Source organism: Conger conger, chromosome 3 (genome assembly GCF_963514075.1).
Source record: "Conger conger chromosome 3, fConCon1.1, whole genome shotgun sequence".
In the NCBI taxonomy this organism is placed as follows: Eukaryota; Metazoa; Chordata; class Actinopteri; order Anguilliformes; family Congridae; genus Conger; species Conger conger.
The window spans coordinates 8,535,442-8,561,987 of NC_083762.1; the positions used below are offsets into that span (position 1 = coordinate 8,535,442).

Consider the following 26,546-nt stretch of genomic DNA (forward strand, 5'->3'; position numbering starts at 1 on the left):
AAAGATTAACAGATTTTTTTCAAATTAAACACTTGTTTATCTCATGCTTTTCGCTAGAGGGAGCTGGTTTCCCCTCTATGATCTGCCTTCCTTAGAACAGACCATATTTGGAGATGCATTTGGAAATCAGAATTCTACGGAAAACACTTCTCCAAATGCGATCTGTAAACATTTATTTTTATTTCTCTCAATGTGGGTTGTTCTTTAGCACGGCGATTCAAGTATGCCACAAAGTGAGATTCAGTATGCTTAGAGCGTGCTTACAATAATGCAATAGGCCTACTTATATGTATTGAGCATTTGAATTTCGGTTCTTGACAGCACAATTAAGTTGCACTCACGCTCGCTAGTATGAGAGCGTGACTTGTCACCCCTAATAGCTTGTCCCTTGCCTGTCTGTACCTGCCCCCTAGTGGTGGAATTACAGCCCCACAGTGGCCAGGACATCAGCTCATTGGCCATCTTTCGACGCAGACCACCTCTTGGTATAAGGTTCCACTCCCATCCCCACCACGCCCCACAGCACTCCAGCCGTTTGTAATAAATTGAGGTTATGCTATTTTAAGGAGATTTATGACCATATTCCATGTAATAGTAGGCTAGCCTACTTACGACTGGTCTGGCGCTATTGCTCATTGAGCCGGCGAATTCTTCTGTTCTAATTAAGTGGCTCGGCAAAAGAGCGTCTGCTGAATTCGTGTCAGATAACAATAATGGTTGTATTTTTTTCATATAGCTATATGCTGAAGAAACGATTAGGCTATTACTGGAAGTTCAATTTGCAACAATTAATTAGGTGCCGGTGAAAAACATACAGCTATCACACAGGGATAGACTGCAGGAGTCCTTGCAGTCCATAAAAAAACGTAATTTATCTAGCCAAGACAAAAACCTACACTACAAAAGACAGTTTTTGACCAGTCACCTTCATCTCCTCTTCTACCAGTCGTTTCTTCAAAACATTGGTGTGTATTACACAATATTACGCCCTTGAACATATTTCTGGTTTATGTCGTATTTCAAGTCGGCCGCTCCGCTGCACTGTCTGTAGCCATAGCGAACAGAATAAAGTTTTCAACAACACAGGTGTCCTCTGTAAATGGGCGTGGCCGTGATATCGCATTGCTACCTATAGGTGTATCAACCGGCAAGAAAGCCAAGTCGATAGGTTTGTGAAAATATGACTACCTCACATCTTTCTTGCTAATGGTCTATTTAGCTTTTTGACAATAACATCCTACTGGAAAGCGACAGCTCGCTTAAGTCATTTGGTTTAACTGACATACGGTGAACCGGGTGATGTTTCACTAATTCAGTCGAACCGGATTACGATTACGGCAAACTAAACTAAATTATATAGCCTACGCTGTCTCCGGTCCGGCCGGCTTCGGGAGTAAGTCGTTATCTTGGGTGGGGAACATATAGCCTACTCTAGCGAGACTGATATCCTGAAAACTGCAACTGGATGCTTGCTGCTCACACGTAGCAGAGGAAAGAGCGAAAATACGGATAGATCCAGTAATCCACTTGCGACTGTCTCCCCGGAAGGCCGTATTGCTGGTGTTGGTTCGGAAGGTGGCTAGCTAGCTCTAGCTAGCTTGTCAAAAACGTCAGGAAGAACACGGACTGGAATACAGTCAACCATATCAATAATTTGATGACGATGGACAAGTTATTAGGCTTTGGACTTTGTGAAGACAAATGTTTAGCAATATCCTTTCAGAAATGCTATTTATTTCAAATCGTTCAACCTGGATGTTGCTAATGCCAAGATAGCCGTTTTCAGCCTTGATAGTGGTGGTTGGTATTAGCAAGCTAGCACACATTAACTTGCTATTTATTTTACGTGTATTATTAGACTTCCTAATTTATTTTGCGAGAATGCTATTTTGTTTGTGTTTATAGTGCATTGCAACACCAGTTAATCAGGTAGGTATCTTTTTCATAAACTTAAATGTCAACAATTGAACGAAATGAGGATGGCGAAAGCAGCACCGGTGATAAAAAAAAAATATCTGATGTTTGTCTACGTTAGCTACTTATAGTTGGTTTATGGTGTAACGTTTAGTTAATACGTCGTTAGAAATATTAGCTGTGTACTTAACGTTAGCGGTCAGTTTACGAAATAGTATCCGTAAAATATGGAAATTGAATCATAGGCATCCGTGCTTCGAGTTAAAATAACCAGTGTCTGTTGCATGCAGTCTCAAGTTGAACAGCACGGTTGGTCAAGGCATTTAACTTTTTACAGAAGTTAGCCTAGTGATTTACAAATAACGTACTCTCCATCACCACCTAATCACACATGATTTCACACATGATTTCTTAACCGACGTGACCAAACCGTGAAGGGGCAGGAGCTCAGAGATGGCAACAAGGAACCGAGGCTCCTGTCACTGATCGAGCGGTCTGGAGACTACATGTGAGTGTGGTGGCTACCTGCTATTCAACCGGAGATTTCAGTGGGAACAGCTGCCGCCCTGGTTTGGCGTTAACATCTGTAACATTGTTGTGGTATATATTCTTAAAATGTGTTAGGCCTTGAATTATGTGCCAACATTTTCCCCTATTGTCACCATGTGTTGCGCTTTTGCCTCTTATTAGGTAGCTAGAGCTACATAGCCTAGGAGCCTTCTGTATGATGGAATATTGTATGTTTTTTGATGGGATTCATGCTATGTTAAGGATCCAGTGCCAAGACCGGCCATTAAATTGCACACTGTACTTGTAGGCAAGATGAAGATATTAATCTGTGGCATTAAGCAGAATATTTCAATGTACAGTGTAGCCTGGCTCTCTGTATTCATTGAACTCTGCCCATAAATCTATGTGAAATATGAGCTTTGAATTTCTACTGGAGGCTTTCCTTTTCAAGTGATCAGGAGGATGTTGTTTCAATGTCTCAAATTGCACAGAGGACGGCTTTCACATAATGCTTAAAATTGATTATACACTTGTCTTCATAGGAATTTGGGAAGCTAAGTTGTATGTGTGTAACGCAACGCATTTCATAACGGTGACCCCGCAAAGTTACACAATGTAAAAGAAGGATCTACTTATATTACAAAATAAGACAAAGCAATATCTGTATTTGGCTCTCATGTAAGATGAGAGCCCCCCCCCCCCGGGACTGGAGATCATCATCATTTGCACATTAGCTTGGTGGTGAAGTTCAGGACACGAGAGTGGTATAATAGGAGAGTGTTATATGATCTGTGTCTCCAGGGCCGTGGTATGAGTGTTACCATCGAAGGCGGCTGTGCTGTGTTCAACTCTGGTACCAGCTAGCCCGGATGCTTATCGGCCTGCATTCCACTGCCATATCCCAGGGCCTAATGGGACTCACATGCCTACAGCACTCTAACCGCATTAAAAGTGTGCTCTCCTAAGCCTTGCTCCAGTCTCTGCGGCGTGCTCGGGCACTAAATTAGGTCACTATCTTTAGTGCTGAGTCCCAGGACAGTGAAAGTAATGTGGAAAGTGCTACAAGCAGAAGACTCCTGTCGCTGGTCTAATCAGCCCGCAAAGAGAAGGAAATCCCTTTTTAGTGTGACATGGCAGGTTAGAAACCTGTGCTTGAAAGCCAAAGCGTTGTGGAATGTCCAGGGACTCTCAACTGGGCTTCGGGCTCCAGTGTTAAACATATTGGTGCATCACACTGCTGCTTTAACAGAGCAAAGAGCCTTACCTTCAGCCCTCCAACAATACTGTTCATTCCATAAAATATGAATATGATTCAGTGTTTCTCAGCGAGAATGAATAGTCCAATACAAGAAAATAATTCCGGCATACTGCCCTCAAGTGACCTGGTTAATTCAATTCACCAATAGTGACGTTTCTGCCATTTGGTCTTGGTCAGGTGATGAAGCTCATGGAGTCACTGTTTGGGTTGAATTAAATAAATCACTTGTATTGGGATTAGTCTGTAGGCTGTTTGGCTCTTCCGTCACTGTCTAATAAGTGCATGACCCTTGGCCCCATTGAACTGATGGCCAAAATTATTAGTGATGTGACTAATCTCGCAATCTCACAAATCAGAAGTCGTAATGTATTGCTAACTGAATGGTTCACCGTAGAGGAAAGTGTGGAAAAGCAATGCAAAAAATGTTGGGTTAAAAAATTGGGAGATAATGACTGCACACAGAGGACTGCACAATCTGAGGAAAAAAAACATTATTGTCTTGTGGCATCCATGCTTGTGTCAAGATTACACCTCGTGTCATTAAAGAGGGGCTCACTAAAGTGCCATAAATTGGTATATTGTGGCTTATACTTGTCCTCTGTTGCAGGCTGGGTGTTTTAGCCAATCCTGATGCTGTAGTCACGAGTCCAGTGCCTCAGTTGTCTATCCCCATCAACAGCCATTTCCACCTCGTGCGGGGTAAGGTTTGGAGCGCCTGTCTTTAATGGTCTTACTCTCTGTAAGCTCTTTACGACCAAGTAAGGAATCGAATAGATTGACATTAGTCTCTGTCGGACTTAGGAAATTAGTCTCCGGTATCCCCTTTTACAGTATATTGACTCGCTGAATTGCTCTCCTTCCGTAATGCACTTTACATCTGTTGACGCAGTTGGTAGAAAACACTTTTTAAGTGCCAGTATGTGATGAGCATGTGTGTATTCAGAAACTTTGTGTGCAAATATGTATATATTTAAATAAATAAATAAATACAAAACACACCCATTAAATTCCACTACTGGTAAATTTACAGTCAGCCTACTTAGAAGTGAGTATTTATTTACATTTATGAACTCCTCAACTTAACAGATTAATAGTGCATACATACAACAATCACGTAACCAGTTACACACAACCTATTTTAAAAGTAAGGGATTTCATGATTAACCTACCAGATACAATTCAGTTACTGAGTGTCACTATAATACGTGATCCCCTTTTTTCTTGAATTAATTTTTTTTTCAGAGGCGGAAGAGGCACTTCTGATTGATTTCCCCATTAACTGTGAGTAATGCCACGCTGAGGCGAAATGTGTAGCCATAGCGATTAACCAGCAGTGTTTTGTGAAATGTTCAAAGGGCAGTTTATGTATTTACAGCCCAGGTGTAGTAATTCACACTTGCGCCGTAGTTTATAGCTTGGAATACATTCGTTGTATAGTTGAGTGTTGCTTTAACGAGTGTTTAGAAAAGGCAAAGTAAATCGGTTTTATATCCATTACAGATAAGGAGAGTTACTGTATTGTACTCTAAGAAGAATATTTTGGCTACAGTTTATAGATAAAAGCAGGCAGTTGTTGCTTGGACAGAGCTGTTAATCCAAGCTTGCAGCATCTATGGAGCGTGCAGTGGTGTTCCTTTGCTGTCCAGTTTCTATGGACTTCTGTGTAGCTGTGGAAAGGGAGTTTGCTGCTGTTGCTGGCTGTTTTGCTTCAGTTCTCCGGGCTGTGTTTCAGTGTAGCCAGGTGCAGGTGTATACCTTTAGTATGCAGGTCCAGATGCTCTGTGAGCTTCTTTGTACATGAGAGAGTGTTGACTGTTGAGGAGATCAAAAACAACGTGTGTGTGTTTGCACCTGTGTGTATGCAAATGTGAATTTGTGTGTGTGTGCGCGTTTGTATGTGTCTTTGATGCTTGTATGTGTGTTTGCATGCATGTGTGTGTCTGTGTGCTGATAAACGTGTGTGTGTGTGTGTGTGTGTGTGTGTGCTTCACAGCTCCTCTGCGTGTGCGTGTGCAAGGAGAACGCTCCCCGGAGCTGCTGCTGGAGTTACTGGATGATGAGCGCAGTCAGGCTTTCTTCGCGCAGGTGAAGAAGGCCAGGCATCAAGGTGAGGAGCCTCATTTCCTGTGGGCAGGGCTGCTGAACACCAGCAGGAAGCTGCAGCAGGACGGCGCTCAAGAATTTCCAGGCTCTCTTGCTGTCAGAACAAAAATCTTTTGAGGAACTATTGGGATTTCAGTTGAAAGTCCGCAGTGTTTAGCTATTCTCTCTCAATGCTTTGTCCCTAGCTGGCAAGAGTAGGAGAAAAAATCCTTCATGGATATTTTCGCAATGAATTAGGCCTATTTGTATCACGGTGTAAAACGTAATGAGGCTTAACCTCTTGAGCAGGGTTTTTCTATGCCTCGTAACCACGCCATCCACTTCTGCTGACGTCATTCACCTGGAATTTTGTCTGGCTCTTCCAGTCAATGATTTAAAAAAGACGGTTGTGATGTCACCATTGTTAAATTTCTTGTCTGACATGTATTCCTCGTTAGTGATTGTATTATTTAAATGTGAGAAGCACCCGCTGGTGGCACACAGTATGACTATGCATCGCTTCTTTCACAAGTTTGAATTCACCAAGTACATTTTGTGTGTGCGCTCCCCAGGGATCTTATTAAACGGAGTCCGTTGTTTGTGGCTGCCGCTAGCAGACACGGTGTCCTCTGATTTATTTTATGACCCTTGAATATTCCTAGCCTTGAAGGAGTGCATGTTTCTTTCTGATGCTGTGACAACGGGGAAGTGGACAGACACAGCATTGTTTCCATCCTGACTTATGGAGGGATGTGCACTTTACTTGAATTCTCACAGAAACCAGTGGAAAATGTGTAATTCTACACGCCAGATCACAATGCAGATTAGGCAAGGGTTTCCTGCTTATCCAAGGGTGTTTCCTTGCTTAGGGAGTCATTCGATCCAGCCCTTTCAATTACAGGCTGCTTTTCCTTTCTTTTTCAGCTGTGTCAAAAACTCCCCCACCCAAAAACATGGTCCCTCTTGCCCCCGTGGCCCATATGAAGCCGGTTCCTGCTGCCCGACAGAAGGGCATCTCCAAACCAGTGGCCATGATGCTACCCACCCCCAAACCCTCTGTGACTGCCCTGCCCGTCAACCCTAGCAACGGGACAGTCCCAGTCAGAACAGGTGTGGACCTGATCTGGGCAAAACGCTTAATTTGAAGCCCTTTAGAGACCAGTACATTCTGCTGAATACTGACAGGTTGTTTTAAGATAACATTTTCACCGCTATTCAAACAAATCTCACCGCTATCTCAAACAAAATCTTTTTTTGCATGTAATGTGTTGGTGTTGTTTATAATTCTCAGAGGCGTGCAGATTAGAATTTTGCTGCTACTTGAAGTGTTTCTCATGGCCTACCGTATATGATCCAGATCGAGTGTGGACAGGCGAGGGCAGATCTGTTTCTGTCTCTGTGAGCAGTAAATATGAGGGCACTAAACTGCATTTCCCATGTCTCCCTTCACCAGGTGCACAAGATCCAGCTCTGTCCCTGGCTCTGGACTTTGGCTTTGAGGACCACTTCAACCACACCCTGAAGGTGGAGGAGAAGAAGAACCAGCAAAACCGCATCCATGCTACTCGCGAGGCTCCTCCTCCTCCCGTGCCTGCGTTGCCTCCCCGAAAAGCCCCCTCCTACACCCCTCCTCCTGGGCTGCCCCCCAGGAACAGAGCGCCATCCCTGCCCCCAAGGGATGGCCTCGGTGTCGCCCCCACCAATCGAGAGTGAGTATCCTCACAGGACACGCCCCCATGCGTTCAGGCTGGCGATATGATCACGTTTTTTGTGTGCTTCTTATACATTTCACATTTTTACATTTTAGTCATTTGGCAGACGCTTTTAGTCCTAAGTGACTTACAAGTGCATATGTTCAAGTTAAAGCATCATATCCATAACTAGTAAAATACACATGAAGTGCTGTCCTAAACAAAAATAGCCTTTTTTTTTTTTCAGGGATATCAGAAAGGGGGGGAGGGGGGAGTCAGGAGGGAGGACTAAGGTACAGTTTGAAAAGTGTGTTTTTAGTCTGCGTCGAAATAGGGGGAGGGATTCTGCTGTCCTGACAGTGGTAGGCAAGTCATTCCACCACTGAGGAACCAGAACAGAAAACAGGCGTGAACGTGCAGCTCGACCACCAGGTGCTCGTAGAGAGGGAACCTCTAGCTGGGGAGTAGGGAGTGATCAATGATTGTATGTAAGGTGGGGCAGCCTGAGATGGCAACACTAGGGCCTTGAAGCAGTTGCGTGTGGCAATAGGAAGCCAGTGGAGGCCAATGAGGAGTGGGGTGACATGAGCTGACCTGGGCTGACTGGTGATCAGGCAGGCTGCAGCATTGTGGACCAGCTGGAGGGGCTTGATGGCACAAGCTGGGAGACCGGCTAGGAGGGAGTTGCAGTAATCCGGGCGGGAAATGACAAGCGCCTGGACTAGGAGCTGGCTGGCTTTCTCCATCAGGAGATGACGGATACGGCGTATATTATAGAGGAAGAACCTGCAGGTTCTGGCAATGGAGGATACATGTGGAGGGTGAGGTGGTTATCAAGAGTCACCCCAAGATTCTTGGCCATATGGGAGGAGGATACACTCAGTGAGCACTTTATTAGTTATTTATTCAACTTTTAAAATAAAAAAAAAAATCTTCAACTTATTGGTCTTCTGCTGCTGTAGCCTATCCACTTTGAGGTTTGATGTCTTGTGTTCAGAGATGCTCTTCTGCATACCACTTTTGTAATGTGTGGTATTTGCGTTGCTGTCACCACCTTGTCAGCTTTGACCCATATGGCCCGTCTTGACTGACATCTCTCATTAACAAGGCGTTTTTGCCCCCAGAACTGCTGCTCACTGGATGTTTTTCATTTTTTCACTCCATTATCTGCAAACTCTAGAGACTGTGGTGCATGCAAATCCCAGGAGATCAGCAGTTTCTGAGATACTCGTCATTCCACTGTCAAATGCGTTCACAGCTGAACCTCTTGACCGTGTCTGCGTGCTTTTATGCATTTACTTGCTGCCACTTGAGTGGCTGATTACATATTTGCATTCACAAGCTGGTGTACAGGTCTACCTAATACCGTGGTAACTGAGTGTCTGTTTTTTCCTGATGTTTTATATGTGATGTAAAGCTAGTTTTGCCTTTACTTTTTATACTAACTTAAAACTACCGTGGATTAGTCTTCACGGACGTGCCATTGGAAGGCTCACACAAATTAAAAGCTTGCCAGTGGCTTGAAGGTCGTTGGATGATTTTTGTGTTGTTTGTACATATTCGTTTGTTTCCTTGTCAGAGGAACTGGGGCACTATTCATTTCAAGAGGTTCTTCTTGCTCCGGCTACAGATGACACGTTTATGGACAGATGTCACTGCTTTAAAAAAAAAAAAAAAAGAGTATTCAGAGTATTATTTATGTGTCTTGCCTGATTGGAGTTTTCTGATGCATTTCCTTTAAATTTTAGCCTCATTACCTCACTAGTTTGTTACTATGAATGACAGTGACAAGGTTGTGCGTGAAGTGCCCCTACGTCTGAGGCCGTGCTTCTCTGGTAAACCAGTGGTCAGTTGCATCTTCCGATGAGTCGTGATCTTGTGTAGGTGGGGCTGCAATTGGAGACAGTGATTCACATGAGTTCAACCATTGACGTATATCAACAATGGTAAAAACACTAGAACCAGTCTGTTGGCAGGAAAACCAAACTGTAATATATCTTCTGTGCCTGAGGCAAAGGATGCTTTTATCGTAAGTAAGTCATTTTGATATTTCAGTAATATGTTCCAGCTCCCAAGACTGTATTTTACATGTGCAGGGTCCTACTGTGCCGGAACTGACCAGTGGTCATTACAAGGCTTATTTCGGTTTAAATATTATGTAAAGAGTGCAAAAGCCTTGTACATAACATGCTTTATAGTATGTGGGGTGTTGGTTGACAGATTTTCTGTCCTCTGTCATAAGTTCTAATCGGCTGAAAAGACAGTATTTGACGGTGTTAAACTGGCTGTCTCATTATTTGCTAATTTGCATGTTTTGTAAATGTAAACCCAACTTTCCTTCAGGTTTTTCCCATAGAATGAACTTTTTTCTAAGAGGGTCAGCACTGTTAATTTGCATGAGCAGATTAGCTGTGCGGTCTGTGTTAGTGAATATTTCATGACCTCACAGGCATGCGGTGATAATGTAGTTACATCACGGGTGCATCGTCATGATGTAATGACTTCTCAGGCGCACAGTGATGATGTAATGCCTTCACAGGCCCAGGGCCTCGGCCGAACGCTCCAGCACAATGAGGTATGCCGTGTTCCCCACTCAGTCCAGCCAGAGAGAGGGCCTTATCAAACACCGTCTGGCCAAAAAGGAGAAGGAGTATGTGGACATACAGAATTTCAGGTGAGAGACCAGTGTTCTTACTCAGGAGAGCAGGTGTGTGTGTGTGTGTGTGTGTGTGTGTGTGTCTGTGTGTCTGTCTGTCTGTCTGTCTGTCTTTGTGTGTGTATGTGTGCTGTGTGTCTGCACCTGTGTGTGTGTGTGTCTGTCTGTCTGTCTTTTTGTGTGTGTATGTGTGCTGTGTGTCTGCACCTGTTTGTGTGTGTGTGTGTGTGTGTGTGTGTCTTTTTGTGTGCGTGCGTCTGCGTGCATGCACGCGCATGTGTGTGTATGTGTGTATGTGTGTCTCTGTCTTTGTCTTTGTGAGTGTATATGTGTTCTGTGTTTGCACCTGTGCATGTGTGCGTGCGTGCATGTACGGGGGAAAGAGAGCGATATTGCGAATGACTACGTCCATATGTGTCTACCGCAGGGTGTTCACAGGGACGTGGAACGTGAACGGCCAGCCTCCGGAGGGCAGTCTGAGGCCCTGGCTCTGTTGTGACCCTGAGCCTCCGGATGTCTACGCTTTGGGGTCAGTGAGAGGATCAGGATCCCATTCTGTTTTAGTATATTTAACATCAGCGCCAACCGCACTGTGTGTGAGGACATTGGTCGTATATGCTGCTGAGTTCCAAGTCGGGTATGCCTGGCTTAGAATACTTGCTTGCGTTTAGCCGTTTTAAATGCCCGATTACCTCAGATCCTGTTCATGCCGGTTTGGTATGAACCTTTCTGTGAAGTTTATATGGGCGATGCATTGTGACGGTCTGAGGGCCGTGCCTTGTTTGAGTGTGATGTGTTGTTGTGTTTGGCACCGTGCTGTATGCGTGTCCTTTTGATTCTGAAGGTTTCAGGAGCTGGACCTGAGCACCGAGGCCTTCTTCTACCTGGACTCGTCTAAAGAGCAGCTCTGGGTGGAAGCTGTGGAGAGGAGCCTTCACTCTAAAGCCAAGTACTGCCACGTGAGTCAGAGACGCAACTGCACCTGCACTGTGACGGCTGAACCGCACTGTCCAAAGCCCTGCGCTCCTTTCTTAACGAAGATCAGTTCCCATTGTGGCTCCAAGTAAATCAGGGCTTTCTGTTTGGTGTGTATGTGATAACCCGGAACTTTTTTTGCCTGGAAAATTAATTTCAGCCTCCAGTTGTCACTACAGGGTTTTTATTATTATTATAATTTTTGTATTATTATTTTATTATTATTTTTTTTTAACTACAGGTATTGCTATTCAGAGAGCTGGATCCAGCAGATGAAAGACTTACTGTAATGATTTGTTTTTCACTTTCAATGTTATGGAAACCATAGAGATCTTATTTGATATGAGTCCCAAATGTTTTTTTTTCTGTGCCTCTCTAAAAGCTTAGTTAAAGGGACGGGGAATGCTTTTGAAAGTGAAGAATTTTTAAGATCCTGTAGAACAAGATTCTTTGGTCCCTGCTACGAGCAGATGGCTAAGAGGGCTGAGCGAAGTTTTCCGCTTGCTTACTCCACAGGTACGCACCATTCGCCTGGTGGGTATGATGCTGGTGGTGTTTGTCAACAGTGAGCACAAGAACCACGTCAAAGAAGTGGCAGTTGGGACTGTGGGCACGGGCATCATGGGTAAAATGGTACGGATGCAGTGCTCTGATGTTTTCTTTGCACGACTCTGTTGGACCTTCCTCATTGTATAAAAGTCATGTGGTCGGTGGTCAGGTTTGTCCTGTTGTTCTTCCCAGTTTAAAAAATGCTAGACTTGCTGTATGTTTTGAGTAAGTACTTTCACTTCATTTATTTATTCTTCTACATTTTTAGACATTTTTAGTAGGTGTATACATTTTGAGGCAAGACGAGAGCTTTGGAGCTGAGGAAAACACTTGCCTGTCTGCTGAATTTACAGCAGGGTAATTGTGATGAGATCAGCTTAGATATGAATTATTATTATGTGTTTTTTTTTTAATTTTTTTTTTTAAACGATAATAATGAGATAAACACGTGCACTTTCAGGGAAATAAGGGGGGCGTGGGGGTGCGGTTCGTGTTCCACAACACCACCTTCTGCTTCGTCAACTCCCACCTGGCCGCGCACGTGGAGCACTTCGAGCGCCGTAACCAGGACTACAAGGACATCTGCGCCCGCATGGCCTTTCACCTCCTGGAGTACCCCCCCCTCACCATCGTCAAGCACGAGTGAGCCTCCCGCCAGCCCCTCTGGGCGCTGCCTTACCGTGGCTCCGATCCCTTTCATTTCTGGTTACGCTGTGTTTATGTGTGCTGCTTATACATTACGTTATTGGCATTTGGCAGACGCTCTTATCCAGAGCGACGTACAGTTGATGATACTAAGTTGACTAAGCAGGAGACAATCCTCCCCTGGAGCAATGCAGGGTTAAGGGCCTTGCTCAAGGGCCCAACGGCTGTGCGGATCTTATTGTGGCTACACCGGGATTAGAACCACCAACCATGCGTGGCCCAGTCCTTTACCTTAACCACTACGCTACAGGCCGCCCTGCTTCTTGTGGGACGCTGTGAGGTGCTCAGTGCTTTTATGGCCCCTTTTTTTTTTTTTTTACAGCGTAGTCATTTGGCTGGGAGACCTGAACTACCGACTGTTCATGTACGACTCGACTGAAGTCAAGTGCCTCATCGCCAAAAACGATCTGACGAGGCTTCTGGAATGTGACCAGGTGAGGGTCGTGTTTTAAGTCTCAAGCAAAAGTCTCTCTTCTCTCCTCTTTTTTCAAACTAATTTCCTGTGACCTCATAACTGCACCTGTATTACATAAAAAAACCAAAAAGGTACTAGTTCTGAAACCGCAGTTCCACTCTGATAGACATTGACTTCCTCTTTTTTGGTGTTTATGGCAACGAGTAGTTCCACAAAGTGGAGTAGTTCCTGTATAGTTTTAAATAGCATGTGTCTATAAGTGTGTTTTTTTTTTTTCCTATCTTGAGCTCAATGTCCAAAGGCAGACGCATCAGGCCTTCACTGACTTCATGGAAGGAGATATCAACTTCATACCCACATACAAGTATGACCACAGATCGGACCGCTGGGACTCCAGGTAGTCAACCTGACCCTTGCCTCTCTGTGATCTAGTTATTCTGCGACCCTACAACCTTACTTGAGAAAGTGTGAAATGGAGCAGATATTTAGTCTCTATATTTCTTCATAACTTCAGGAGGGTGTGGTTGGTGACAGTAGTTTGACTCTATTATTGCAGAAACCCTCCGGTGCTGCTATGCTATATTTGAATATTCATAAGAATGTTGGAATATTGAGGCTTCAGGGCAGGGGTGTCAGGCTCCAGTCCTGGAGGACCACAGTGTCTGCTGGTTTTTGGTGTGCGTCAGCACGAGAGATTAATTTCAAAGTCTTTCATTGGCTAAAGAGTTCACACACCTTGTTCTCAAGCTGATTGAAAGGAAAGCACAAACACCCTCCAGGACTGGAGTTCGACACCCCTGCTTTCGGGGTAGGGGGAGACGGGATCTTTAAAGTTTAGAGCTCAGATTTCAGCATTTGGTCCCATCTGTGCTGAGCTAGTGTAGTGTTCAGCTCTCCCTTGAACTGAAAATTGTCAAAGTCAGTTCCCGCATGCAGGTCCGAACCGTCCTAGCTTTTACATCCGGTGATGTCTCTGTCCTGTGTATCTGCACGGCCACGGCCGTGTCCGGGCTGTTGTGTGAGAACAGTCACAGGGCGAGTTCTCTTCTGACCCGAGTGTCGCCGGTCTCTCTCTCTCTCCAGTGGGAAGTGCCGTGTCCCGGCCTGGTGTGACCGCATCCTGTGGCGGGGTGGTGCGGTGAAGCAGCTGCACTACCGGAGCCACATGGAGCTGCTGACCAGCGACCACAAGCCCGTCAGCGCCCTCTTCAGCGTTGGGGTGAGAACACACCACACGGCCTCTCGTTGCTCCTCTGTGGCCATCGCTGTGTGGAACTGAAGCCTGATAGCTTTAAACCTTTTAAAACAATGAAACAAAACGAAACCCCTTGTGCAAATCCCCGGTTGAGGGGCAGGGGCAGGTTTTGTACTGTACTGTCACTAACTGTCACTTTTGTACTGTCTCTAACTGTCACTAACTGTCACTTTTGTACTGTCACTAACTATCACTAACTGTCACTTTTGTACTGTTACTAACTGTCGCTAACTGTCACTTTTGTACTGTCTCTAACTGTCACTAACTGTCACTTTCGTACTGTCACTAACTATCACTAACTGTCACTTTTGTACTGTCTCTAACTGTCACTAACTGTCACTTTTGTACTGTCACTAACTATCACTAACTGTCACTTTTGTACTGTCTCTAACTGTCACTAACTGTCAGTTTTGTACTGTCACTAACCGTCACTGACTGTCACTTTTGTACTGTCACTAACCGTCACTGAATGTCACTTTCGTACTGTCACTAACGCTTGAGCTGCAGTCTGCAGCAGAGGGCGTGCCGGTTGACGAGCTTCTCTCTGTGCCACAGGTGAAGGTGGTGAACGAGCAGCGCCACATGAGGGTGTTCGAGGAGATCGTGCGCCTGATGGACAGGATGGAGAACGAGTTCCTGCCGTCCCTGACGCTGACTCGAACCGAGGTGAGCAGAGAGAAGGAGCCCGGGTCCCAGAGCCCGTGTTAATATAGTGTCTCAGAGCAGAAGAGCTGATCCAGGATCAGTTCTGCCATTTAGCTCCTGGTGGATAAAGTTAGTGCATGGACAGAGGAAATCTGATCCGTGAACAACACTCCTGCTATCAGACATTCTATGAATGTCTACTGTCCACCTGCAGTTCCGTTCTAGAACAGACGACGAGGAAGTATGACCTAAGGCCTTTTCATCTTCTAATGTTCATCAGCAGATGTACAGTTGTTGCCGCGGGGACATGTGGAGACCTTAATTTGGTTAAGCAGAACCTCGTTAGCCCTTATTGGAGGGGGAAGTGACTGTGACCTGCCTCTGACTGTGACCTGCCATTAGCTGCAGCCGTAGTGGTTTCCTGTTCAGTCCACATTAAATATGAAGGGAGGTATACCTTTTCTGTACCTTCCCCTCTGAGAGTGTCCTTTCTCCCTGGGCGCACTCTGGCTGCTGCTGGTTTGGGTTTTTAGGCTTTATGCTTCCCTGTGCGCAACATGCAGTTATATTTTGAGTGAAATACCAGATCATATTATTGGTCTGGGCGTGCCTGTGAATCCATGTGTGTGTGTGTGTGTGTGTGTGTGTGTGTGTGTGTGTGTGTGTGTGTGTGTGTGTGTGTGTGTGTGTGTGTGTGTGTGTGTGTGTGTGTGTGTGTGTGTGTGTGTGTGTGTGTGTGTGTGTGTGTGTGTGTGTGTCTGTGTCTGTGTGTCTGTGTGTCTGTGTCTGTGTGTGTGTCTGTGCGCGTGCATGTTGTGGATGTGAGGGTGTGAGAGTGTGTGTGCTCACATATGTGTTTTTTGGCATGCGTATGAGTGTGTGTCTGTTTTTGTGGGTTTGTGTTGTGGGTGTGGTTATGTGTACATGCACTGTATACGTGTTTGGGCATGCGCGTGTGTGTGGGTGTGCATGTCTGTTTGTGTTGTGGGTGTGGGAGTGTGTGCACACGCACCGTGTGTGCATTTGTGCCTTTGTGCGTTTGGTTTGATTCGCCCTCATCCCTGTGATGTCCTATATTTCCTCCCTGCAGTTCCTTTTTGGGAACGTGAAGTTCTGCCAGCTTCAGAAAGAGAGCTTTCTGATCACCAATGACGGACAGGCCCCGTGCCACTTCAGCTTCATCCCCAAGCCCAACGACACCCAGTACTGCAAGCCCTGGCTGAGGGCCGAGCCCTGCTACGGCTTCCTGGAGCCCAGTGAGTCCGCTTCAGTGCTGCATAATATTTACAGTAATAACCATCATCATCTACATCAGGGCTGTCAGACTCCAGCCCTGGAGGGCCGCAGTGTCTGCTGGTTTTTGGTGTGCGTCAGCACGAGAGATGAATTTCAAAGTCTTTCTTTTGCTAAAGAGTCCACACGTCTTGTTCTCAAGGCCTTAATTAGCTGCTGATTGAAAGGAAACCACAAACGCCAGCAGACACTGTGGCCCTGCAGGACTAGTGTTTGACACCCCTGATCTACATGGCTCTTATTCAGCTTTTCATACAGTGGTCTTTGCTTCACAGTGTAGAACCGTGGTTCCCAGTCTTGCTGGTCCTGGTGTGGTGGGCGAGAAATATTTGTGTGAAGAATATGAATGCAAAAACATACTCGATGCATCATACATTTTCCAGTGATATTTATGACAGTCAAGCTAAACACTGTAAGTGTGACTTCAAGTTCAACTTTATTGACATGCATGCAGTACTTGCATGCCTCCTCTAGATGGACATAATGAAAACCTGAAAATACCAGTAAATCACAATATCAGCTTTAAATGGACACAATAAACAACAATAACCGCAATGATCATAACAATGACAACCGCAACAGTGGCACAGCATCTCTGTTGCTGTTGTCGTTGTTTATCGAGCCCCAGTTTCAGGGCATGACCGCTCGGTTTCTCCCGCCCAGACGAGACGCAGGAGATCTGTCTAGAGGTGCTTGTGAACAAGGACTCTGTGACCCTGCTGAATTCCGGGGAGGACTCCATCCAGGAGATCCTGGTGCTGCACCTGGATCAGGGCAAAGACTTCTTCCTCACCGTCTCCGGGACCTACCTGCCCAGCTGCTTCGGCACGTCTCTGGAGACGCTGTGCCGCATGAAGAAGCCCATCCGCGAGATTCCCGTCACCAAACTCATCGACCTGGTGAGCCTGCGGCCGTTCCGGCAGGGGGGGGAGTGGGCGTGGGTGTTTGTGTTTGAGTGGGAGTGGGCGTGGGTGTGGTGGTCGTTTGTATTGGAGTAGGCATGGGTGTTGTGGTACTGATGGTAGGGTGGTCAGGGTTGGAGTACACTGGTGATATGTACACGAATATCTGGTGGACTTTAATCAATGTACTGTAAGGGTGAGGGGTTGCCACAAAGGTTTTCACTGTGAAAAGGAAAGGAGCAATGCTGGTATAAACTCTTAGAACAATGGCAAGTTTAAAAAGTTCAAAATGAGACCATAGCTTGTCGCCTTTATCAAATGAAATATGATTTTTTACTTCTGAGAGGTTACGACGGAAACATCAGAATAAAGTGATGGGCCTGTGCATGAGTGAGCCGGCTCGTGTGTAATTAAGGAGCCAACATTGGCTGCCAACAGCAGTCCTCAGCTAATGGCCACCGACTACCACCCTGCAGAGAAACCGGAGCTTTCTGTAGGCAGGCAGGGACCCTGCAGAGAGGAAGTAGCAGCTATATACAGAGTCCCAGTGAGCAGTAATAAAGTTACCAGTGGCCTGAGTCTTTGCTGTCATGTAAAGGAGACATATTTAAGAAGGGATTTTCTGAAGAGTGGTAATTGTATGAGTGCTGCCCTTGCATGGGGCTTAATGGAGGGATTGATAAACGATAAGCAGTTCTAGGGCTGGCTTTGTAGAAAACCCCTTTCCTTCTGCTTTCCCTGGTTTTCAGTGCTTTTCACAGTAAATATTTTATTTTACTCATGATATGGATCTGTGCCTCTTGTGCATTTTATACTGAATAATGACCTGGGTATTGGTGTGCTAGAAATGCATTTTGCATTTGGCGTGCTCTGAATCTCAAGTCATTGTGTTGTTCTTCTCTGTCTCTCCTATTCTCTCCACTGGATCCCTCTCTTCCGATCACTCTCTCTTTGGGCTGTTTGCTGCCCAGGGAGAAGAAAGCTTCATGGACCAGGTAAAAATACTGCAACTTTTACAGCAAGGACATCCAATACCGTACAAGTCCTTTATATTGACTGTTATATGTGACAATGTGCAACTGATCTTTAGAATTTATATAAATTCCAGATCCCATGTATGGCCCAGTTTATTTTATTTAAAAAAGTATATTCAAAGCCTCTCTGTCATCAGGAATTGCTTAACCTAGCTTACTCTGTCTTGCTTTGTACTGTAACAGTGGCCTGAATTCATTTCACAATGTCCTTTATCGAAATACGGAACTTTAACTCAGCAGTCATTAAATGCAATTTTATGCTTTTCTTCATAAGCACTGATTGGTGAGATCACTCAAGCACCACAGATAAATTGCCTTTTAACTGTCTTTGTGAACAAAAAACTTTTTCTCTTGCACTTGTCAGCCCAAACTTGAGGCCGAATCCTGACTGAATCCAGGTCAATGTGGTTGGTCTCAGTCTGTTTGGCTCTGTGTCTGTGAGCCCCTCGGGACGTGGCTGGGGAGGACAGTCTTCATGTCCCCATTCAGACTCCATGGGAGCACATTCTGGGACTACGCCCCCAGACACACTCCCTCTCATTCGAGCCCATCTCAGAACAGGTCCCCAGCAGCACGCCTCTCTCCTTTCCGCTGCATTATTAAGGCCAATGAGTCCTTCTAGAGAGTTCTGGGGCCGGCACGACTTGTCCCAGCAGCACCTAAAGGGGGCGGCCTGTAGCGTAGTAGTGAAGGTGCATGACTGGTTCGATCCCTGGTGTAGCTACAATATGATCCGAACAGCCAAATGTAAAACTAACAGAATTTACATTTTAGGAACATTTACCCCCCAACTACCCTAGTCAGCAGGTTTACCAGTGCATCTAGGCCTGTAGGGCTTGAGCAAGGTCCTTAACCCTCCGGGGGAGGATTGTCTCCTGCTTAGTCTAATCAACTGTACGTCGCTCTGGATAAAAGAATCAGCCAAATGACTTGTAAGAAAAATACAAAATAATAATAAATAAATAAATAAAAAGTCAACTGTGCCAGAAGTAGTTTTCCTTTTCGTGTGAGGCCGGTATTCCATAGGAACCTGGAGTGGGCCCGCTGTTGGGCACTTGTCATCGCCTTGTCATCTTGTCAGCTCCCAGTTTTTAGGAGAAGTGCTTTCCAGGAAAGGCAGCTCTGTGCGCCCGGTCTTGATGACTAAAAGTGAGCGGAGTCTCTGACCATGAAGAGCCCCCCCCCATCGCAGCGTTCAGCCCATGTTCACTGTCACAGTAATCCTTCTCAGGTTTCCATGGCCTGTGGCTATTTTAGGATCCTGTGCTCTCTTCTCAGGGATCCATTTCACACGTCTGGAGGAATGCTATAGAATGCAGTGTGGCCCTCGTCCAAGTCACTGATTAAATTGTTGCTTGTTTACCATCACTGATGAAGATGTCCATTTAGAGTGGGTTAAGATGCATGTGTGTAGGATACATATATATACTCTATTAATCTGTAAGTACACCTTAAAAGCAGTCTTCTCATGTTTTCAAATTATAATTATAAATATTAAATTATATCATTTATATAAATTATATAATCATTCCAACTTCTAACGAACAACCATGAATTTAACTGAAACTTAACAAGCCCTATTCAGTTTTTTTGATGATGTTGTTCTTAAAAGTGGATTTGAAAAGGTTAAGGACAAATGTAGAGTGAATTCCGGCCACTTTTATCCAGCACGGTTAGGCGGCACGGATGGTGCAGTGGGTAGCACTGCCGCCTCACAGCAAGGAGGTCCTGGGTTCGAATCCCCGTCGGCCGGGGCCTCTCTGTGTGGAGTTTGCATGTTCTCCCCGTGTTTGTGTGGGTTTCCTCCGGGTACTCCGGTTTCCTCCCACAGTCCAAAGGCATGCAGGTTAGGCTGGAGAGTCTAAATTGCCTGTGGGTATGAGTGTGTGAGTGAATGGTGTGTGTGCCCTGCGATGGACTGGCGACCTGTCCAGGGTGTATTCCTGCCTTCCGCCCAATGTATGCTGGGATAGGCTCCAGCCCCCCTACGACCCTGTTCAGGATAAGCGGGTTCAGTTGATGGATAGATGGATGGAATTTGCAGTCTATGATATGTGCAACACTAAAAGACTAAACACTAAAAAAATATATATATTTGCGTGTCCCAATTTGTGTTTAATGATGGGTGGTCTCTGAAACCAGGAAAACTCGCCGATGAGCTTCCTGCTGGTGGACTCTCCTGGAACTGAGGATCGGCCCTTGAAGCTCCCCAAGGAGGTGTGGCTACTGGTAAACCACCTCTACACCAAGTCCTGCAAACAGGTGAGGCTTAGTGGATGGCAGAACACTTCCTGGCCAACCAGTGTGTGGAGGACAAGCAAGAATAGGTCTGCCTAGCTTAGGTCACAGATTTGTTTTGTTTTTGTTTAGTTTTTTGTTGCTTTAAAAAAAAAAAAGTAAGTATTTTGCTTTGCATTGGCTGCCAGGTAATATGAACTCCTGGTGATTGATTGATCAGCAGTCTTGAATAAACAAGAAAAGCTAAAATAACGTGTGGTTTCTTGAGTGAGACGCTGTTCAACCAGAGCCATGCCAATCTCCATGGAAAAACACAGACCTGACAACTTGAACCAGGGCCAGGGCCTAATTTCTCACTCTTGACTGGGATTGGTTGGTTCTAGGAGGACCTCTTCCAGACCCCAGGCCTGGACGAGGAGCTGCAGAACATCATCGACTGCCTGGACACCAGCATTCCTGAAACCATACGTATCCTTTTCCACCAGACCCAAGACAGATGTGTTCAGATTATTTTCATGGATCCGTTTACATATCCCGTAATTGCAGTTCGGTTTGCCTCTTTTGTTCCGCAAAACCACAGGGTGTGGCCTGTTCACACACGCCTTTTTTGGTAGGGACCCCTGTTAGCGTTGCTGTGTCAGAATAGCGCTCCCTGTCTCTCCAGTTCTGCAGATAAAGTGGTTAAACAGGTCCGTGACACAACGCAGGGCTACGTAACTATATTTGACCCATTTCTTTCTGAAGTCTGCTCTGGATGTTTAACGGTTTTGGCAAGCTCCCAAGAGCCGGAAAGGAAAGTAAATACACGTAAGCCCTGAGAGAGTGTGCTGTTGCAGAAAAACACGATCCATTAGGCCCACTAGAGTCCCGTAAACGGGGTGTGTTGTAGCCACGTGGAAGTGTTTTGGCAGAGTTCTTTGGACAGATGGCTGCAGTCCTCATTGGTTTGCATTGACTTTACTTTTCTGGTCCTCCTTCTCCTCCTTCTTCTGCATTTCCTCGGTACCCCGTTCTCTTCATCGGGTTGTCTTGCTCTTCCACCCCTTTATTTTCCCCCTCTTTCCCTTTCTCCGTGGCTCTGTCTCTTTCCCTCTCACTTTTCCCTGTTTCTCCCTACTCCCTCTCTCTCTACCTTCTGTCCCCCCCTTTCTCTCTCTCTCGCTCTCTCTCCCCCTCTATCTTTCTCTTTCCCTACTGTCTCTCTCCCCTCACTCTCTCTCTCACTCTCTCTTTCTTTCTCTCCCTGTATCTATCTCCCTCTCCCTTCTCTCTCCCTGCTCTTTCCCTCCCCCTCTCTCTCTCTCCCTCTTTTTCTCCCTTCTCTCTCCCTCTCTCCCCCTCTATCTCCTTCTCTCTTTCCCTCTCCCTCTCTTTCTCCCTCTATCTCCTCTCTTTCCCTCTCCCTCTCTTTTTCTCCCTCTATCTCCCTATCTCCCTCCCTCCCTCCCTCCCTCCCTCCTCCTCGTTAGCGTGTTGCTCCGTGTTTCTCTGTGCTTCCCTGACGGCGTGCGTATCAGCTGGCTGTAACCACTCTGTGGCCCAGGCCCTGCTGAACCTGCTGGAGGCCCTGCCGGAGCCAGTGGTGTGCTACGAGCTGTACCAGCGCAGCCTGGAGGCGTCCCACGACAGCCGCCTCTGCAGACAGGTGACTGAAACCAATAACATGGCCAGTGATTGGTGTAAAGCAAATACCATGACCAATCATTGGTTCTGTTGTTGTATTCAAATGTGCTAAAAGGTTCTGGATGTGCTAAAGGTCTTAGTAGATGTTAGCCTTGACTGCCATGATGTGCTGTTTTCACCTGGAAGGCAGTGTAGGAAGCAAATGGGTGTTATTTTGCCTAGCATAATGACGTATAGATTCTTCTCATTGTGTAGTGTAGTATAGTAAGGTTAAGGAACTGGTAGCTGTGCTGCTTTAGTATCCAGCTGTGTGAATAGAGACTGCAGTATGTAAAAAACTAAATAAAAAAAGAAAATCACTCTGGGTAAGAACATCTGCTAAGTGCCCATAATGTCAAAAATGTACATTTATAGTGTATGTACTGCACTTACATTACTGAATGTAAGATGAGTCCTCATGTAGAACTTGTACAAATGTTGTTTTGGAAAGAGTATGTTGAGCTTTCCAGCTATACTTGAGGATGTCGGTGTTGAGTGTTTTTATATTAGATGTGGGCGTGTGTTGACCTTTGACCTCTGTGCTTCTCCCCCCCTATTCTGACCTGCAGCTCATTTCCCAGCTGCCCCGGGTCCATCGCAACGTGTTCCGTTATCTCATGTCTTTCCTGAGAGAGCTGCTGAAGTACTCCTCCAGCAACAACCTCACCGCCAACTTCTTAGGTCAGTCAGTGCTTCAGGCTCACTACCTGCTTCAGGCTCACTACCTGCTTCAGGCTCGGTAGTGAAGCTTCAGGCTCACGACCTCCTCCAGGCTCGTTAGTGAAGCCTCAGACTCATGACCTCCTCCAGGCTCGTTAGTGAAGCCTCAGGCTCACGACCTCCTTCAGGCTCCAGCTCATCGAATGCAAGAACGTTCCAGGAACACCGAGGAACGTTCTGGAACAGGGAGCTTTCTCGTTTGTGTCTTAAGTGGAGAATGTCTTAAAACGGGCTTAACATATAATTATTGTTCCAAATCTGTGAAAGTTCTGTGAAAGTCACTGAAAAAAATTTAAGAGCATTACTGTGATCTTTGAAACGTCTCATTTGTTGAACAATACTGACCTTTCCAGTAAAATAAACAGGGACAATACTTTATTCAAATTTTGTCATTTTGCAAGACTGCTTTGATCCTGCTATGTCACTTGGAGAAATAACTCTTAACCCTGCAGGGGAGGATTGCCTCCTGCTTAGTCTAATCAACTCTTAAGTCACTGGGGAAAACAGAATAAGCCAAATGTAATGAAATGTAATCTAACTGGAAGTGTCCCTGTTTCCCCCCCCCCCCCCCCCGATCCATCAGCCACTCTGTTTGCCAGTCTCCTCATCCGGCCGCCTCCCAACCTGGTGGCCCGGCAGACGGGCCAGGACCGCCAGAGGGCCATCGACTTCATCCTGGGGTTCCTCATGGGCGGAGAGGTGGAGTGAGACCAGGGAGAGGCCTGCCGCTGTTTTTCCAGAACCTGGGAGTGGAGTGCCGGGAGAGGTGCTCTTCCCATGGACACCAGGGACACATTTGATTCCACGGTGGGGTCCGTGAACGTGGGAAGAGCGAGCAGGTTTACCCCCCCCCCCACCACCACCACCCCTGGCTGGCCCCCTTCCGTTCCCCTCCCCTCACTTAAGTCATCACCGTGCAGTGTTTCTCCCCAAAATAAGCACACCCTCTCGATCCATCCCGACTAAGCAGCTCCTCTGCGCCACCTCTCGGACCAAGAAGGACATGACCACCACCGTATCGGCCACCGCTTTCCTGGGTGAACGTCTGACCATACCTTTCAGTATAAAATCCACGTCTGCGGGCTTTCTGCACCAGAAGGACCACCGCTGTGATGAAGTTGTAACTCCCGTGTGTTTTTGGTCTTGGGCACGAAGGAATTGGCAGTGTACCGCACTAAAGACAGGTCAGAGTGCAGGACTATTCGGACTGAAGTGATGCTGCTTGACGAAAACCTCAAGGTCTGGAGTTTCTTCACAAGTTGAGTTGGGTTTTTGAAACTCTGATTCTATTACTGGACCAAAAAAAAACACACCAAGGAATGTTTCTGGTTGAGCACTTTGTACCAGGCGATTGAGCACTTTGAAATAATCTACCAATGAGCTGTAAGACTTTATGTGCTGACCAGGTCTGAAAGACAATTGATTGGCTCAGAATTGTCAGCAGTTGCATCTGTGGTTGTATGTGTTGTATATTTATTTTTTGTTCCGTTTTTACAAACCAACTTATTTGATCCTCCTAATCCTGCGTTTCTACATATGATAGAGGGCACTTTACATGCTGAAGTTAAGAAAATAAGCTTTGTCATATTTAAAATGTTTGTTTTTGCTTTCCTCGTGGTTGATTGGAGTGTATATTTGGCATCTTGTCGACCTTAACTGCAGCTGGGGAGTGCCTTTACTGGTGACTTCATGTTGGGTACTTACTGTGCTATCCTTCCACTATTCAGTGTCTGAACCTCCAAAACCCACCCACTTTCTTTCAGAGTAGAATAGGGCTGGGTTCGCTTTTCTCTTCATTACAGCCAATAATAATGGCAATGAAAGAGATACCGGAAAAACACACCCCTTGCGGTTATGCCTTTGTGGTTGTTAATATTGTTTCACTGTTCATTGTCCACTGTAGATATAATACTTTACTTCATAGTATAATGGTGTAAGAATGAGGTGGCATACTGTAGATGCCATGCAGGTTGTAGAGCCTGTCTTTCTTTACACTTTTGGCAAAGGCTATTATTTATGTCTTCTACTTGCACATAGGAATGAGAGGAGATTGGTATGATGTCATGTATTGCTTTTGTCTTGAGTGTAACTGTGGTTCGCTGATGTGGAACTTTCCAGTGACATCACACTGGGATGTTCAAAGGATTCTGTGCTGCTGAAAGTCCATCAGACACGCCCTGAGAAACTGAAAATCCAGTTTCATAAACTCATTAAGGTAGCTCATTCACTCGCTCGAAATGGCTTCTGTGGAGGGTGACCGTACCAGGCAATTATTTGCTTTATAGAACTGTGACTGCTCATCCAAAATGTATTCGTACCGACATGTCGCTCATAATATTACTGTGATGTGAACAGTTCTTATGCTAGCTCCACCATTTTACATGTTGATGCTACACTGTACCTCTATACTACACTTATTTATTATTACTATAACTGTCCTCAGGTGGATTTCACTTGCTCATGAATTGAAACCCTCGATCATAGCTTTTCCATTTAAACGCTACTCGTGTCTGGATGTGGCATGCGGATCAGGGAACATAGGGCCTTGGTGTACTAATTTAATTACAGGCTTCGCCACCTTGGAATGCTCTCCCTACTCCCCAGAAGAATGTCTCACCACCACTCATCGCTGAAGAACACACAAACACGACTTCCCTAAGCACAGGCGAAATACACGAGGCTCTGCCTCCGTTATCCGCTTTAAGAATACCCCTGGAACACACTCAGTCCGGCGTATCCCTGCTACCCGCTAAAGCTTCTTCTTTCATCGCTTCCTCGGACTCTCCGAGGAAGGAAACTCCTCTGGTGATCAGGGGTGCAGTTCTTCCTGAATTTTCATGTTCAATCAGGAACTCCTGATTTTCAGGCCAAGAATTGAGAGCAAGAACCTTGTGTTCTTCAACAGCTCACAGAAATGGGATGGGGGGCGGGGGGGCACAACTCTTAGGCCCCAATACTCGTGGCCCCCTTTAGGCTCTGAAAAAAATAATAAAATCCTAATTGAATGATTTAAGAAAAATCGAGGAAAGTCACATTCCTGTTATACCAATCGGCCATTTGCTGACATTTGAAAGGAATGGCAGTGCCACTTTCCTGCCACAGAAGCTCTGTAACCTTACATAGGGTTGTGAAGGTTTCATGAATCCAAAAATGGCTTTGTACCCTTACATATTGTTGTGAAGGTCTCGTAAATCCAAAAATGGGCGGCGGTAGCACATTTTGTCAGTGAGATGGTAAGTTAATAAAACAACCTTGTTTTGCGGTAAAGAGTCTAAAAGCCTTGCGGTTGTTTTGTTAACGGACAGTAACTGACAGCTGACCTTAACTCCACCCATTTTGGGAGTCTTGTATTGTCTCCCCAGCATGCCTGAGGCTAGCAGGGGGCCTGGGGGCCGCTGGCCTGCGATTTCTACCCTTGTTCTCGGTGCTGAGTCATCAGCTCCATACATTGTCTTCAGTATGGCAGTTGGCACTACCAGTGCCAGACCAGTGGGAGAGATCAGATTTGTACAGTCTCTGTATGTATGTGTTTCTGTAGGTGTTATTTTGAATCGCCCATGTTGAGTGTGTGTGTGTGTGTGTCTGTGTTCTGCTGTTCTTGTGTTGGAGCTGTGCAAAGGTTTGTGATTGTTGTCCATATGCAAAATGAAATACCCATTTGCACACCTTTTAGTGTATGATTTTGGTACATTTTAATTTATTTAACGGAAATAAATCTGCGGAACTGGAAATGATCTTGTTGACATTTTTTTCCATCTCTGATGGATAGAGATGATATGTAATACAGTGGTGCAGACACGACGCCCATCTGTCCGACCATTAGTTGTCTGTGTCTGATTCTGGAATGGGTGGGGCTGCAGACAGACTGGCGACTGGTGGGAAATGGGGGTGGGTTCTGTTCATTTTGCACTGTTATTTAACGCATCTGCCAATGTGTCAAGAAATAAAATGTGTTTTATTGTGCGCAATTAATTAGCATTGTTTCATTTTCCATTTAATGCTCACTTCTTCTGTTAATCTAATTTTCCATCTGTCCTACTCA

At 45.7% G+C, this 26,546-nt stretch overlaps 1 protein-coding gene across 2 annotated transcripts; it reads left to right on the plus strand.

Moving 5' to 3' along the window:
- Nucleotides 1–1,140: 1,140 nt before the first annotated feature.
- ocrl (OCRL inositol polyphosphate-5-phosphatase) lies at nucleotides 1,141–26,235 on the plus strand. 2 transcript variants are annotated; one of them, XM_061235168.1, is made up of 24 exons: nucleotides 1,141–1,711; nucleotides 2,345–2,422; nucleotides 4,290–4,381; nucleotides 4,925–4,963; nucleotides 5,676–5,789; nucleotides 6,689–6,874; nucleotides 7,218–7,473; nucleotides 9,995–10,129; nucleotides 10,539–10,640; nucleotides 10,956–11,070; nucleotides 11,603–11,719; nucleotides 12,096–12,277; nucleotides 12,663–12,774; nucleotides 13,043–13,152; nucleotides 13,839–13,974; nucleotides 14,566–14,676; nucleotides 15,746–15,911; nucleotides 16,612–16,847; nucleotides 17,822–17,845; nucleotides 20,027–20,146; nucleotides 20,506–20,590; nucleotides 21,640–21,767; nucleotides 22,354–22,465; nucleotides 23,088–26,235. In XM_061235168.1, coding segments are annotated over exons 2-24 (2,805 nt in total). In that variant the 5' UTR covers nucleotides 1,141–1,711; nucleotides 2,345–2,420; the 3' UTR covers nucleotides 23,213–26,235. The 2 variants fall into 2 exon arrangements, with proteins under 2 accessions (XP_061091152.1, XP_061091151.1); XM_061235167.1 differs by having other exon boundaries at nucleotides 1,141–1,710; nucleotides 2,342–2,422.
- The last annotated feature ends 311 nt before the right edge of the window (nucleotides 26,236–26,546 follow it).

What these genes read in the sequence shown, in the direction of transcription:
- ocrl (XM_061235167.1), top strand. Translation starts at nt 1,658, where the DNA reads ATGACGATGGACAAGTTATTAGGCTTTGGACTTTGTGAAGACAAATGT. An exon ending in GTCGCCCCCACCAATCGAGA is followed by an intron (nt 7,474 to 9,994) that starts GTGAGTATCCTC and finishes ATGCCTTCACAG; the next exon opens with GCCCAGGGCCTCGGCCGAAC. An exon ending in ACACCAAGTCCTGCAAACAG is followed by an intron (nt 20,147 to 20,505) that starts GTGAGGCTTAGT and finishes GGTTGGTTCTAG; the next exon opens with GAGGACCTCTTCCAGACCCC.